This window comes from Gigantopelta aegis, chromosome 8, assembly GCF_016097555.1.
Source record: "Gigantopelta aegis isolate Gae_Host chromosome 8, Gae_host_genome, whole genome shotgun sequence".
Classification (NCBI taxonomy): domain Eukaryota; kingdom Metazoa; phylum Mollusca; class Gastropoda; order Neomphalida; family Peltospiridae; genus Gigantopelta; species Gigantopelta aegis.
The window spans coordinates 54,851,124-54,866,893 of record NC_054706.1 but is presented as its reverse complement, the minus strand read 5'-3'; the positions used below and the strand labels follow the sequence as shown (position 1 = coordinate 54,866,893).

The 15,770-nt window shown below is 36.0% G+C and overlaps 1 protein-coding gene across 2 annotated transcripts in view; it reads left to right on the top strand.

Annotated features, from left to right (window-relative positions):
* The window catches only part of LOC121378573, a 32,060-nt gene extending 31,074 nt beyond the window's left edge, over positions 1-986 (top strand). For both annotated transcript variants that reach the window (XM_041506818.1, XM_041506817.1), the window contains exon 9: positions 722-986. In XM_041506818.1, the coding sequence (XP_041362752.1) occupies positions 722-759 (38 nt within the window). In that variant the 3' untranslated portion in view covers positions 760-986. The remainder of the gene's footprint in view (positions 1-721) is intronic.
* The last annotated feature ends 14,784 nt before the right edge of the window (positions 987-15,770 follow it).

Sequence of the window (15,770 nt, the reverse complement as noted above, 5' to 3'; positions counted from 1 at the left end):
GCCGTTTGCAGTGACCATGCTGTCGAGTATTGTTAATTCTCAGCCACATTCATTTCAGTAATGCCAGAAAGTTATAATTATTACTTATAATTATTACTTTCATTTTAACATGACACATTATCAACTATTTAATAATATCATGTTTTTAATTAAACATATAATTATTTTGACATATAATTATTTTGTTTAAATTATTACCAGAAATATTGAAATATTACAATTAGAACTGAGTGTATAATTCAGAATGTTTTCGAATAAATGCAGAACATGGCGAAAAGTTACATGTACTGATAAATATTCACTTCACCGATTTTTATAAAACTTATCCCCTTTCTTCTGGGAAGGGAGAAGGTACTTTTACTTTTTCAATTCTAGATTAGGACCCAAGCAAAAGAATTAAGATTTAAAAAAAAAGACCATGACAGAATGTATCTTGAGATGCAATGAGTTGTAAGATCAAACTACATACAAAAATATCATACATTTTATATCATAATATGAATATACAGTGAATTCCTCCAAAACCGACATTTTCACAGTCCTTTATTAAAAATCGGTATAGAAATTAACCTCTCTAAAACTGAATACCTCATAATACCGGACATTTTACTTGGTCCTGAGGGTGTCCGGTTTAGAGGGGATTCACTGTATAATATGAATAGCTGAAAAGATGTATCAACAGGTAAACTTTATTTGTTACTGGTATTTGTTTCTATTTCAGTGGGCAACCTCTCCATTGTAGAGAACCAGAAGTCTTAGATGTATTCATCTGCCTTACAGGAAGATTTATACTTGAAGACCGACAAACGGATCTGACAGGAAAGGACGCTGATAGATTCAACTTTTTATTTGTTACAGAAGACTTCATATTATATTTACATACCAAATGTCTAGATTTTATAAAATAGTGATACAGCACTTTAAAGGCATACTGTCACGGATTTAAGGACCTTATTTCTCTAAAAATGGATAATAAATAAAAATTACATTGATTGTTGGAAACCAAATCTAGCTATTGCATTAACTTAACTGAACCTGATGGAGTGAAATCCATGTCAACCCTCTCGGCAATTTTAGTTTTTGAATTATGGACCATTGCCATAATTCAATTATTTTTACAAAATATCATTATAATAAATGGAGTATGGTGGTTATGAAGATGGTTGAATAAAGTACATTTAGGGACAAATCAGATAATTTTTGTTCAGGTAATACTTTGTTAGACCATTAAATAGGTCAGTAGTCTGTGACAATATGCCTTTAATATGTACTGTAAGTTAGTTGATTATTTTTTTTTTGGGGGGGGGGGGGGGGGGGGGGGTGGGGGGGAGTGTCCTTTTTTCATTATTTACAGTTGAAATTAAATATTTAAAAATGCATTTTTTATCCATTTTCGAAAACCAATCTCAATGATGAATGTGATGTTTCACAACAAGTTTGACCAAATTTAACCAAAACGGAATATTTTTTCAAGAGAAATAAAAACAAACAAAAAACATTTATGTATCACAATGGGAAAATAGAAAATTGTTACCAAGGTTAAATATCTTGGGCCTGTGTTGAGCAAATGTTGATCATTCACAATGGCTAAGAAATATTTATTCAACACGTCCTCAAAATCTCTGTCTGCTGTGTTAAAAAAACAAGAGAGCAGAAAATTCTATTTATCACTTGATTGCAAAACCGACATGTTTGATAAGATTGTAAAACCTATATTATTCTACAGCTTTGAAATATTGGGGTTTAGTAATTTAGATGTAATGGAACAACTTTACATCAAGTTTTGTAAGAATAATTGTTTGGAGGAAGGTGAATTAAGAAAAAGATTGGGCATTAAGAAATCAACATGTAAAGTCCTGATTCACGCTGAGCTTGGTCCATTATCATATATAGAGATTATAATACGAGCTTGTGTGTTATACTGATTCTACGAAACGAGTGTCAGGATTATTGTATTACCCGAGCGAGAGCTCTCTCGGGTAATACATGAATCCTGACACGAGTGGGAATTATTGGGGTGGGGAATCGTACCATCATATATTAGTAGAATGTTATGTTATCATTTATTAAGCAATTAAATATTGAAATATGAGCATGTTTTTCAGTGAGCAAGGTATAAATATAAATAAATTCACTGATATGTCTAAGAATAAATGGTTTGTTAACTTCTAAATACAGCTCTCGCTCGGGTAATACATGAATCCTGACAAGAGTGGGGAATTATTGTTGTACCATCATATATTAGTAGAATGTTATGTTATAATTTATTAAGCAATTAAATATTGAAATATGAGCATGTTTTTCAGTGAGCAAGGTATAAATATAAATAAATTCACTGATATGTCTAAGAATAAATGGTTTGTTAACTTCTAAATACAGCTCTCGCTCGGGTAATACATGGATCCTGACAAGAGTGGGGAATTATTGTTGTACCATCATATATTAGTAGAATGTTATGTTATCATTTATTAAGCAATTAAATATTGAAATATGAGCATGTTTTTCAGGGAGCAAGGTATAAATATAAATAAATTCACTGATATGTCTAAGAATAAATGGTTTGTTAACTTCTAAATACAGCTCTCGCTCTGGTAATATATGAATCCTGACAAGAGTGGGGAATTATTGTTGTACCATCATATATTAGTAGAATGTTATGTTATCATTTATTAAGCAATTAAATATTGAAATATGAGCATGTTTTTCAGTGAGCAAGGTATAAATATAAATAAATTCACTGATATGTCTAAGAATAAATGGTTTGTTAACTTCTAAATACAGCTCTCGCTCGGGTAATACATGAATCCTGACAAGAGTGGGGAATTATTGTTGTACTATCATATATTAGTAGAATGTTATGTTATCATTAATTAAGCAATTAAATATTGAAATATGAGCATATTTTTCAGTGAGCAAGGTATAAATATAAATAAATTCACTGATATGTCTAAGAATAAATGCTTTGTTAACTTCTAAATACAGCTCTCGCTCGGGTAATACATGAATCCTGACAAGAGTGGGGAATTATTGTTGTACTATCATATATTAGTAGAATGTTATGTTATCATTTATTAAGCAATTAAATATTGAAATATGAGCATGTTTTTCAGTGAGCAAGGTATAAATATAAATAAATTCACTGATATGTCTAAGAATAAATGGTTTGTTAACTTCTAAATACAGCTCTCGCTCGGGTAATACATGAATCCTGACAAGAGTGGGGAATTATTGTTGTACTATCATATATTAGTAGAATGTTATGTTATCATTAATTAAGCAATTAAATATTGAAATATGAGCATATTTTTCAGTGAGCAAGGTATAAATATAAATAAATTCACTGATATGTCTAAGAATAAATGCTTTGTTAACTTCTAAATACAGCTCTCGCTCGGGTAATACATGAATCCTGACAAGAGTGGGGAATTATTGTTGTACTATCATATATTAGTAGAATGTTATGTTATCATTTATTAAGCAATTAAATATTGAAATATGAGCATGTTTTTCAGTGAGCAAGGTATAAATATAAATAAATTCACTGATATGTCTAAGAATAAATGGTTTGTTAACTTCTAAATACAGCTCTCGCTCGGGTAATACATGAATCCTGACAAGAGTGGGGAATTATTGTTGTACCATCATATATTAGTAGAATGTTATGTTATAATTTATTAAGCAATTAAATATTGAAATATGAGCATGTTTTTCAGTGAGCAAGGTATAAATATAAATAAATTCACTGATATGTCTTAGAATAACATGCAGAACATAAAATATTTTATGGTTTCCAATATTTGTTTCCATTAAGTAGATTATTTATTGTTTTCATTATAAAGTCAAATTTCACCTCCCATCTCAACCCCAGCCACTATTTTGTTTTCAAACTGCAGATACATGACATGAAAATGTATATTCATAGTGGACAGAAAACATGTCACTTTAGTTGTATATACATGTTGTTATAAAAGATAAGATTTTATTGCAGATCTATTTGTACTTTAATAGTAGTGTAGTATGATGGTGTTCAATTCAAAGGTTACAGTAATGTGTTTGGTTAAAATAAAGATTTTACATAAAACGACTAAAATAGTTTACCAATTGAAGGGGTCTTTGAGAGATTTACTCAGTTTCGTTTTGTTAACAAAAACTATACGTTCGTAAACTGGGGTTAATTACTTCAACTGGAACAAGTATTCAAACCATAAAATATTTTAAGCAGATAAAGCATGTTTGCTTATTTATTAACTTGTAGATATACATGTCAGGTGTTCATTCAGTCCTTGAGAAATTTATTTCAGATTTTTAAGATGGTCATGTTGTCAACATATTGATTTTCTCAAAGAAAAGTACTGTAGACCATGAAGTATATATACATTATTTATACATGCATGTCACAGGCACAGCAGAGCAGGGTTTGGGGTGGGGGGTCTGGGGGAGGCTCTAGTCTCTCTCCCCCCCCCCCCCTCCGCCAATAATTCTGAATTAAAAAAATATTGGTAGTAAATCTTAAGGCAGAGATGAAGGAAATTGCATTTCAGAACATCTAGGTTTTAAAAGTTTAAGGGGGAGCATACCCCCGAACCCCAAGGAAACTTTGCTTTGATCCCTAAGGGACCGCACCATGTCTACTTGCTTCTGCCGTGCCTGTGTCACCTGTTGATAAAGAACAGTTTTTGAAAGTCACTGGGTCACTGACTGATTGAAGTCTCCATTACATTAATTATGGTCATATTGTTAACATGTTGGGTTTTTTGAAGAATAGAAGTATATATATTTATGTCAGAGTAAAAAATAATAAGGTTATCATTTAAAGGTGCTATGTTAAAGTTGCAATAATTGCATTTTCCACCAAAAATATTTATTAATTTTGTGCTTTTACATAAAGCCTTGAGCTATATATGCCTACAAAAAAAAAACTAGTGACGTCCAGTGCAAGATTTTTTAAAATTACTATTCTAGAGTTAATTATGAAAAGATTATGCGTGGGATCGATTAATTTGTAATTATTTATTACAAATAAATGTGAAAATAATGAAATATTGTAGTTTCAACTTTGACATAGCACCTGTAATTCACACACACACACACACACACACACACACACACACACACACACACCCTCACTATATACAGATAAATTGATGGATATTTTAATAAAACCAGTTTTGTTTTTGATGTTTGTTAAAGAAAATTTTTGTAGTTAGTCTGTCAAACCATTAAGTTATCCAAGGCCTATTTCTGTATCATCACATACAAATGTTAAATCAATAAATACCATTTCATTCTAGTTTGTGTTGTGTGTACTCGCAGACAGATTTGATTGCAGTGTTGCTACACTGTATCAGCCTTTTACATTCAGACTATCTTGCCACAGCAATTTAGTACAAATACATTGTAGGCCTACATGTACAGAGGCGGATTATAATTTTAGTATATATTAATTTTCATCCCTCTTCAAATCTCCCCCATAGTTCCCTTGGCATTCAGTCTTGTGTCATTGGGCCCCCTCTAATGGATTTTATGGATCCGCCACTGATGTAATAACGAAAGTTAACACCAGATCATCATAAAAATGCTGTTGCAGATCAGTTTTGCAGTGGCACAACTGATTGCAATCACGAATTTCGAGACTTGCGTGTGTGATGTGTGTGTGTTGTGTTTAGTGTAGTGTGTGTTTTGGTTGTGTGTGTGTGTGCATGTGGTGAAACCCCTCGCAAGTGGATTCTCTGTAAACTGAAATTCCCACAAAACGGGGACTGTTTTTACGATTCCGTTTGAACCGTCAGTACGAGTCATGCCATCTCAAATCAACAAATATTTAGGGTATTCCTAGCACTTCGGTATCGGGTTCATTTGAGATTTGCCCCAAATATTTCTGTCATCCACGTGAATAAATCCGAAATTTGGGCTCTGTATTCCAAGTATTTGTTCATTTAGCTCAGTTAGTTGAGCGCTCGCCTGAAGAGCTTGCATTGTAGGATCAAATCACCTCGGTGGATCCATTCAGCCAATTGTTTTTTTCTCGTTCCAACCAGTGCACCACAACTGGTCGAAGGTCATGGTATGTGCTTTCCTGTCTCTGGGAAAGTGCATATAAAAGATACCTTGCTGCTAATGGAGGAAGGTAGCGGGTTTCCTCTGATAACTACGAGTCGAAATTACCACATGTTTGACATTCAATAGCCGATGATTAATTAATCAATGTGCTCTAGTGGTGTCGTTAAACAAAACAAACTTTACTTTAACTTGAGAAATGTTCATTTTGCTAACTCTGGTAGGTGTTAAACTTAAAATTAGCTTGAAAATGGCCATCATAATTTCCGTGCTATATCTCAGGAAAATAAATTAATGCACATGCATGGACACATGAAATATTTGAGCACTAAGAACATTAAACATTTGTTTTTGTTTAACGACACCACTAGAGCACATGTTAATGGTTTTAAGTCTGTTTTTCTATATCACAATATGTACTCAAATTTGCTCGCTTATTAGTGTTGATACTAACCGTGACCGTAAAGTTTTTTATTTAACGACACCACTAGAGCACATTGATTTTTTATCTTATCATCGGCTATTGGACGTCAAACATACGAGTATGGTCATTCTGACTGTTTTTAGAGGAAACCCGCTGTCGCCACTTAGGCTACTCTGTTACGACAGGCAGCAAGGGATCTTTTATTTGCGCTTCCCACAGGCAGGATAGCACAAACCATGGCCTTTGTTGAACCAGTTATGGATCACTGGTCGGTGCAAGTGGTTTACACCTACCCATTGAGCCTTGCGAAGCACTCGCTCAGGGTTTGGAGTCTGTATTAAAAATCCCATTCCTCGACTGTGATCCTAACCCAGTACCTTCCAGCCTGTAGACCGATGGCCTAATCACGACGCCAACGAGGCCGGTTCTGGCCGTGACCAAAATCCATGCACTTTTAAAATTATAATATTTATTAGATGGTCACTGAATTTGGCGTAAATGATGTGACGGTGAATTTTTGTTCCTGAATCCACCAATGCTTCTAATTCTTGGCAAGTAAGGGGCGGGACGTAGCCCAGTGGTAAAGCGTTCGCTTGATGCGCGGTCGGTGGACCCATTGGGCTATTTCTCGTTCCAGCCAGTGCTCCACAACTGGTGTAACAAAAGCCGTGGTATGTACTATCCTGTCTGTGGGATGGTGCATATAAAAGATCCCTTGCTGCTAATCGAAAAGAGTAGCCCATGAAGTGGTGAAAGCGGGTTTCCTCTCTCAATACCTGTGTGGTCTTTAACCATATGTCTGACGCCATATAACCGTAAATAAAATGTGTTGAGTGCATCGTTAAATAAAAACATTTTTTTCCTTCTTGACGAGTACATTTCGGCCTTCTCTTTCGTTGTTCTTCCATGTTTACCGACAAAGTGTATGTTACTTTCTTAAAATTACCTGCGTGCACATGCATTGCAGGAGAAATGCATTGACTACATACTGAACAAAAAACGACACGGGGATTTCCTTTATTACGACTAACTTTAGACGACAACGCAACGATGGTGAAACTACACCTTTGGCTAACTGTCGCTCACTATATTATGTTGTTGTTAGCATGGTTTTGCGACGTCGGTATGGCGTAACGACCGACACCTTTGGGAACATGGCCCCATGCAGTGATTTATAGCAGCCTGGTAGTTTTTAGTAGTTAACCTGAATGCTTAGAGACAATCATTGAAACATGTTTAAAATGTCATTTTATCTTACTAGCAGCCATTTTTGAGACCCAATAACCGTCTTTAAATTCATTACACACATTTAACTTTTGTTTTCTCTGTTAAGTCCACCACAGTTGCTGTGTGAATCTTAAATATTACAACTATGTTATGAACAACATCCTTTATAACTTTTGGGACCATTTTCAATGAAAGAAAACCAATGTCTGTATACTAGTACTTTTAAAATCCTGAAACCAGTCTCATCTTATTGCTAAGGGCTTACAAGTAGTTTATGTGCTTCAAATTTCATTGGGCTATTTCCCGTTCCAGCCAGTGCACCACGACTGGTATATCAAAGGCCGTGGTATGTGCTATCCTGTCTGTGGGATGGTGCATATGAAAGATGGAAGGACTTTCCTTTGGCACTGTCACTAACCCTAACCCTAACTCTTAACTCTATTTTAAGTATTTATGATAAGTATTTATAATGTTCTTTATATGTGACAGTGCCAAAGGAAAGTCCTACCTTCAAATCTGGTAGCTAGTTTACGTAAGGTTCGGGGAAATGCATTTCGTACCGTTTCCTGAATGACCAGAAACACTGGATGTACGGGAATAAATATTCTAAACAATAAACTGCAAGTACACCGTAATATCTGGTCTGCGTTCAGCCAGACCGAGCAGAAAAACGTCCGCTAGACTGGTTTATGCTCTTCACGTTAAACCAAATGGCCACGTCGAGAACTAATCAAATAGTTCGCGAACGTTCGCAGGCTGAACTTGGGGCTGATTTCAATGATGAAAAATGGCTCTAATTATAGTGACAGCATTTCACAGACAACAACGATTGAGATGTCTCAAATTCACCAACAATGGCGCTTCAGAGAATGGAAACTGACATTATTCACAGATGAGTCAAGGTTTTGAGTGCTGGTTATCTTAACATAAAACACAACTTTCCAATTTCTCCACGATTTTCAATCTGTTTTGACCCTGTCTGTAAGTTTTCTATGACTCGGTCTTCTAAGCTATCCGCACCATCGCCTAGTACCTGTTTCAACTTCCTCCAAGATGCATCTTCGTCCTCTGCCGCTAATAAAGCTGTTCTGACCCACGGCACTAACTAACGACTGCCGGTACTAGGGGAGCGGAGCATAGTAGGTGGTTACAAGTGCCTCTTATCAATGCCAGAATTAACTACTGGACAATCTTCGAAGTGATCAGACTAAACCCACAGCTAAAGCAGATGGGAAGTGACGGGTGTGCGGCACGTAAAACCACGAGTCGCGGTTTAAAAGAGACAAGGACTGGGATGTGGAGGTGGATAGCAAAAGAAGTTGAAAGATGTTTGAAATTTGTATGTGTATGTACAAGACACGTGGAGCGATATTATGTAGGCAACATCATTCAACGATGACCGTTATGGTGGCAGTAGGAATTCATGACGCCTGACAAAACCCAACCTCATTTTCATTCATGGGAACCTTAATGCAAGACAGCGTTATTTTGACGAAATCATCACACCAATTATCATTCCGTCCATGCAGCAGCGTCCAGGCGTTTTATTTTAACAGAATAATGAATGCACGCATTCATCCAGATTAACGATTAACGGGCCTGCAAGATCCCTTGACTTGACCCCATTGAATTGTATGGGATCAGTTGGGTCAATTGGCGAGAAATCAATGGGCACTATATAACTAGTGATGTCGTTAAACAAAACAAACTAACTTTAACAGATGCGTATCCCACAGCGAAAGAGAAAGAAATGTTTTATTTAACGACGCACTCAACACATTTTATTTACGGTTATATGGCGTCAAACATATGGTTAAGGACCACACAGATTTTGAGAGGAAACCCCGCTGTCGCCACTTCATGGGCTACTCTTTCCGATTAGCACCAAGAGATCTTTTATTTGCGCTTCCCACAGGCAGGATAGCACAAACCATGGCCTTTGTTGAACCACTTATGGATCACTGGTCGGTGCAAGTGGTTTACACCTACCCATTGAGCCTTGCGGAGCACTAACTCAGGGTTTGGAGTCGGTATCTGGATTAAAATTCCTATGCCTCGACTGTGATCCGAACCCAGTACCTACCAGCCTGTTGACCGATGGCCTAACCATGACGCCACCGAGGCCGGTAGGTCAAAAACAAAGCCAGTATTTCGAAAGTGGGACACTTGACGGGCTCCTACCGATCTCGGTTTTCATTGGCTTATCACAAGTGTGGAATTTCCCAACAAGAGATCACGTGAGATTTCGCAATTTTTGAACAAATTTAACTGTCTTGATTGAGGGGTCGTCTCATATCTCCAAAACATATTTATATCCATAGAGGTATGGTACAACGCCTTTCCGGGGGTCGGTGGGTGGGGGATTTGCCTTGAAATTTTGAGTGGCTAGCTGTTGGCATACGCGTTACATGTAAGGGGGTGTTACTAATTACGTAACGCTCTAGGGGTAGAGGAAGAGGGTACTGTGTTCGATTTACGTAACATTTTTCAAGACTGTTATTTTTGTTCATTACTAGACCTAAAAAGGTGGGGGGTTTTAATGCGCGGTCAGTCTAGGATCGATCCCCATCGGCGGGTATATAAAAGACCATGGTATGTGATATCCTGTCTGTGGGATGGTACATATAAACGATCCCTTGCTAAAAACAAATGTAGCGGGTTTCCAAGACGCGTGTGCAGGGATTTCAGCGGGGTTGGGGTTATAGACTGTTGAGCGAAGTTTATATGGGGTCATGCTTCCACAGAAAATACATTTCAATTTTGTTTAACCTTGGACAAGTAAGGGTTTCGACCTCCAATACCCTCCCCCTTCACATGCACCCGATTCCTCTCTAAGATTATATGTCAAAATTACCAAATGTTAGACATCCAACAGCAGATGGAAGGAAGGATAGGCAGGGTTTCTGCCAGAGGGTAAAATGGGTATGGCGTCATACCCAGATTTTGTGGCAGATTTTGTTTTTAAAGTTAACCTTTAGATAAAATTAATGACTCTTATCACTAATGTATGATTTTCTTAACCCTAACCCCTAAACTTAACCTGGGGGAGGCCTCCCATACTCCCTGTTGACTGTGGTTGTATTCAATTCCATAGTGTCATACACAAAAATGTCTTTCTGGCAGAAACACTGATAGGATATGTTTTATTTAACGACACACTCAACACATTTTATTTACGGTTGTATGGCGTCGGATGATTATTAAATCACTTTAGTATATTTTATTTTAAAAAATATATACATACCCGTAACTGAATAAAACACGATTATCAAAATATCTCTCCTAACTGTATATCTATTAGATCTCTCTGTATCGGGCAATCTAATACCCGAGTGGCTCGGCTCTAGGTATAATCAGAGATAAGATCTTATATAAATATATATAATATAGCACGTTTAGTTCACTAGAAAACACAACAAAACACAATACACTTTGGAATCTGTATTAACACTACACTGACAAATGTACTTGCCGCAGTAGTTAATTAACTACAAATAATAACAACCCAGAACTAATCACTTAATTAGTTAATCTCTAGGTGTCTAGTTTACACAATATTCTAATCACTTCACCGTGATACAACACACACACGTGTGATAATTGAGAAACGCTGCCAGGGGAACTTAATTAATAAAGGAATTACAACTCTATTCCTAACTGGTTAATTTTTAATTAACCTTTAAATACTCATTCAGTAACCTTGTAATACAGAATTAATGCTGGTACCTATCACAATAAAGACAATAACCTACAGTTTACCTAGGTCCTCTAGGATGACTGGCTAAGCTTTAATTTTTTTTGAACTGAAGCCTACAATTTACTTCGTCAGATTACCGGAGACACTGTCTAAATAATATTGGTATAATACAGTATTAAAATATTTAAAGTCACATCAATCACATCAAGGTTATACAACAGAGCAGAAAAATATATTTACCAGTCCAGTCGGACTACGTTCCCCGGGAGCCTTCCAATGTTTCTCCCCGATATCTCTAAAATCCTATCTATTTATTCAAAAATCTCAGAGACAGCGAATATCGCCTGGGGGCACAACGCGGTACCTCATCTATCATGTGATATTTCCACAACTCCCAGAGACGGTATTTTTTTCTTAGATGGCCAGACTTACTGTCGCCAGTTCGCTAGAAATACCCCGGTCGTAAACCGCACTACCAGAGGTATTACGTAACTACTGGCCACATGGCCTCCACACCTGGTCTAAGTGCATATTGGGATGCAGGACTACCACCGTCGCGCGGGGGTATTACGTAACCAAGCTGCACATGGCCCTCTAAAACAATTAACATCGCCACAGGCGAAAAGATAAGAGCATGTTCCGTCACAATGTGTTACTAGTATACAAATGTAACAGCATTAGATTTGTTCCAAAATAGACGACAAACAGCTGTATGGTTCAGGACAATGGCATTTATTCAACATCCTACATAAAGTATTTTTAAAACCCTGAAACAATCAAAACAATAAATTAAAATACAACAAGAATAGAATACATGACATTACGATAAGAAATACATATGACACATGACATTTCCTAGACTGTCATAAATAATAAAACATATTTATCGAATCACATATCACTAATACATGGTTCCTATCAAACAATACATTCACAATACACATGACATAACACCATCTGTTATTCCTTAATACAATTATACAGTCCATACTTTCCTAATACATTCACTACTAATGTTTAAAGGGATATACCCTAGTTTCAAACCGTGAAAATTAACACTAAGTTCAGTTACTCTACAAACCTGTAACACATTTGAATAAAGTTACAATTAAGTGAAACACGAGTCTGTGACTTTGAAATGGTGAAATACCCTCTAAAAATAGACTAAAACTCGACTCCATAACTGTTACTTCTCAGACGCACGTGCGTTTTTAAATATATCAGAAGTACATTTTGTGATATTAAAAACACTAGGATGACCAAAAACACTTCGAATGTACGGAAATGCATAATCTAAACAATAAAATCTAAGTAAAGTATGATTTCAGTTACCAAAAACGGCTCTAATAGTAAAAAATATGCCTTAGTGTTTAAAAACTAGGGTATGTCCCTTTAACACATTCATATACATTACAACTTCATAAAAATATAGTATACACATAACACAGTCATGTACATACCAAGTGTGTGTAACTAACGTTGTAACACCTGGCCTGTAACTGACACACGCATTCAGAAATAGCGATCTAAATAAAATAATAAAACGCACTAAGTATCGTACAAACACTATAATCCAAAGTCCATAATTATATTAATAGCAATAATAGTCATAGCATAAAATAAACTATCTCTTCTGAGATAACACAAACTGTGCAAACATCTTACTCAAGTTAACTATCACACCATAATTAATTTAACGTTAAAACCCATTAGTATTTAGTGATAAGAAATCATAATATTAATTACATTACCATTTAGACATTAGAACTTGGTTTAATATACTTCATCTGTCATTTAATTACTTTAGATAAATATATTTGCAGAAGTTATTTTACGTATTAATACATTATAATGTACCGACTTAATCCACAAACATTAATTTACATTTAGTACCTGCCTGTAAACAAATACACTAGATAAGAAACATGAATACTACAAATAACCAATACAAATAACTAACCTTAGAAATCCTCTAAGAATACGATATCACAGCAATTGTGACAGTATCATTTCCACACTGAGAACAAGAGCTCTCAGTATTTATGCTGAAGATGATATAACTAGAAGCTGGACAGAAACACCAAGACAGAATACCAGCTTACAGTAGACCCAAGCTTGAAAGTTTAGAACAAAGGACAGACGCAGCGCAAGAATGCAAGTGCTATTGTTAGGTGCTTGTGCAAGATTCATGCTTGTGTTTTTAATCAACATATCACCAGTTAACAAGCTGACTGAAATAGAGCACCTGGAATAAAGAAGCTGTATTAAAAGTAAATGATTAAATTAAAGGAGCACTATCCTTTTCAGAATTACCTGAAAGAGACATTGGATTAATTAGGTATAGTAAACATTAAAAACATAACATACAATGACTACCTGTAAATAACAATTTAATTAGTTACAGGAAACATTACAAATATTATAAAATATTATTATATACAGATAAAACTCGATATTGCCACATACAAACTAAACTGTGAAAGTTCTACTAACACTTTATAAAATATTAATTCTGAAATGGGAAGGTACGATTGTCGATAATACGTTGTCAAGATCAAACCGGTTTTAACGAAAGACTCAAGTACCGTATCCTCAACCGAACGTTCTTCGTACAGCGCAATATTTCTCTTTTAATTTTTTGAGACGAACCCTACAATTTGAAATCGGCAAACGCACGTGTTAACTGAAACTGACAACAGGCTGTCGTTTGTGGTTTGCCGAGCTATGGCGGCACAGGCGACGAATCGAGCGTATACTTTTGACGATCTCCGTTCATAGCGAACACACACGAGTTTTTTAAAAGTGCATTTGAGCTTGTATTTCATATTTGTACATGATGTTATAATATGGTAACCAGAAACTGTAACTTTAAAACTAGGGTATGTCCCTTTAAAAATTGCAGCAAACTCAGGAATGTCCCTTTAATAATATATTAGTATTATTTCAAAGTATTAATAATTTATTATTCTTTAAACTAACCTAAACTAAAGGTCTTTTGGAAGACTGACATTATCGAGCTGTTTATGAATATCAGGCTTTTAGTTGCTAGGTAATCGGATTTACTTTTCAGCGAAAAGGAATGCAATACATTAATACACAATGAGCTAAATCCAACACATTACCAACCTCCCATTTCCACACCACAAATACGAAGAAAAAAAAGGTGCTCTTTTAAATTTGCAGCTACCCTTTTTCTTCTTTTTTGTCCAGCTTGATAAGACCCTTTATTGAATTGCCCTGATTATTTTTGTACTGCGATCCCTTTTTACCAAAGACTAGGTACAGCCCTGGTTACATTTTGTAGGTACAATGGGTGTCCTTTCCAAACAGGTTTGACTTTATTTTACAACCAGACGAAGCATTATTTCTGCTTAAACGTTCTGCTAAGACGGAGCGGGTTTGCTTATTCCACGATGTCTTCTCTATGGATTCAAACGTTGGCGTCGAGTTGTTTTCTTTCTTTCTTTCTCAGTTATACTGATGTGTCACACTCTCAGTCCAGCAATGTGACAACTTACGATCATTCCAGTTTCTACGAGTGTGCAGCTCTGTGTAAAATGGCTCATTTCTGCTCATCCTTCCATTTCGAGAGAGCAACTCTACAGTGTCGGTTCGCTAACTTTTCGGAAGAAAACAGGATGGATGCTAATTCGGCCTCGATCTTCAAACCGATTTCCAAGTGGAAAGACTCCTTGCAAGGATCGTGTAATGACATCAAGTGCGCCGACAATCAATCGTGTTCTGTCACTCGAAATCATCAAGCACAGTGTATTTCAGATAACTTTGGAAAAGCTAAGCCTACGAAAACAAATCTTGTGAAACCATTGAGTAGTCTCTTCAACAAATCGCAAAACGTTAAAGGATCTAAGACTGCCAAAAACGCTTATACTTTCGGTAAATCCAAGGCTGACGGTAAATCTAAGACTGTCGGTAAAGATATGACTCTCAGAGATACTAAGTCTACGACCGAAAAATCAAAGACTGTTAAAAAATCTAAGCCCGACAACAAAACCCGCTGGAATTCTGGTACAACCAAGACATACGATACAAGCCATGACGTCGGTGAATCGGAGTCTCGCGGACGAAACGGTCCAGCATCAGGTAGAGATTGTTACAAGTCGTATTCATTCATCACACAAAGAAATGATTGTAATAAAGTGAAATTACAGATGACACACATGACATGCGACAAGTGGAAAATTTTTACTTCTAGCATTCGAAGATGTCATCTTGTAAAATTGTACAAGAAATTTTTAACTGAATGTAGAATCAACGCAGACTTTAAAAGGCGCGGGTGTAAAGCTTCATAGATTTGCTTTTCTTGTGGTTCTGTTCTTCCACGAAAACAAGACCTGTCCAGAGAAC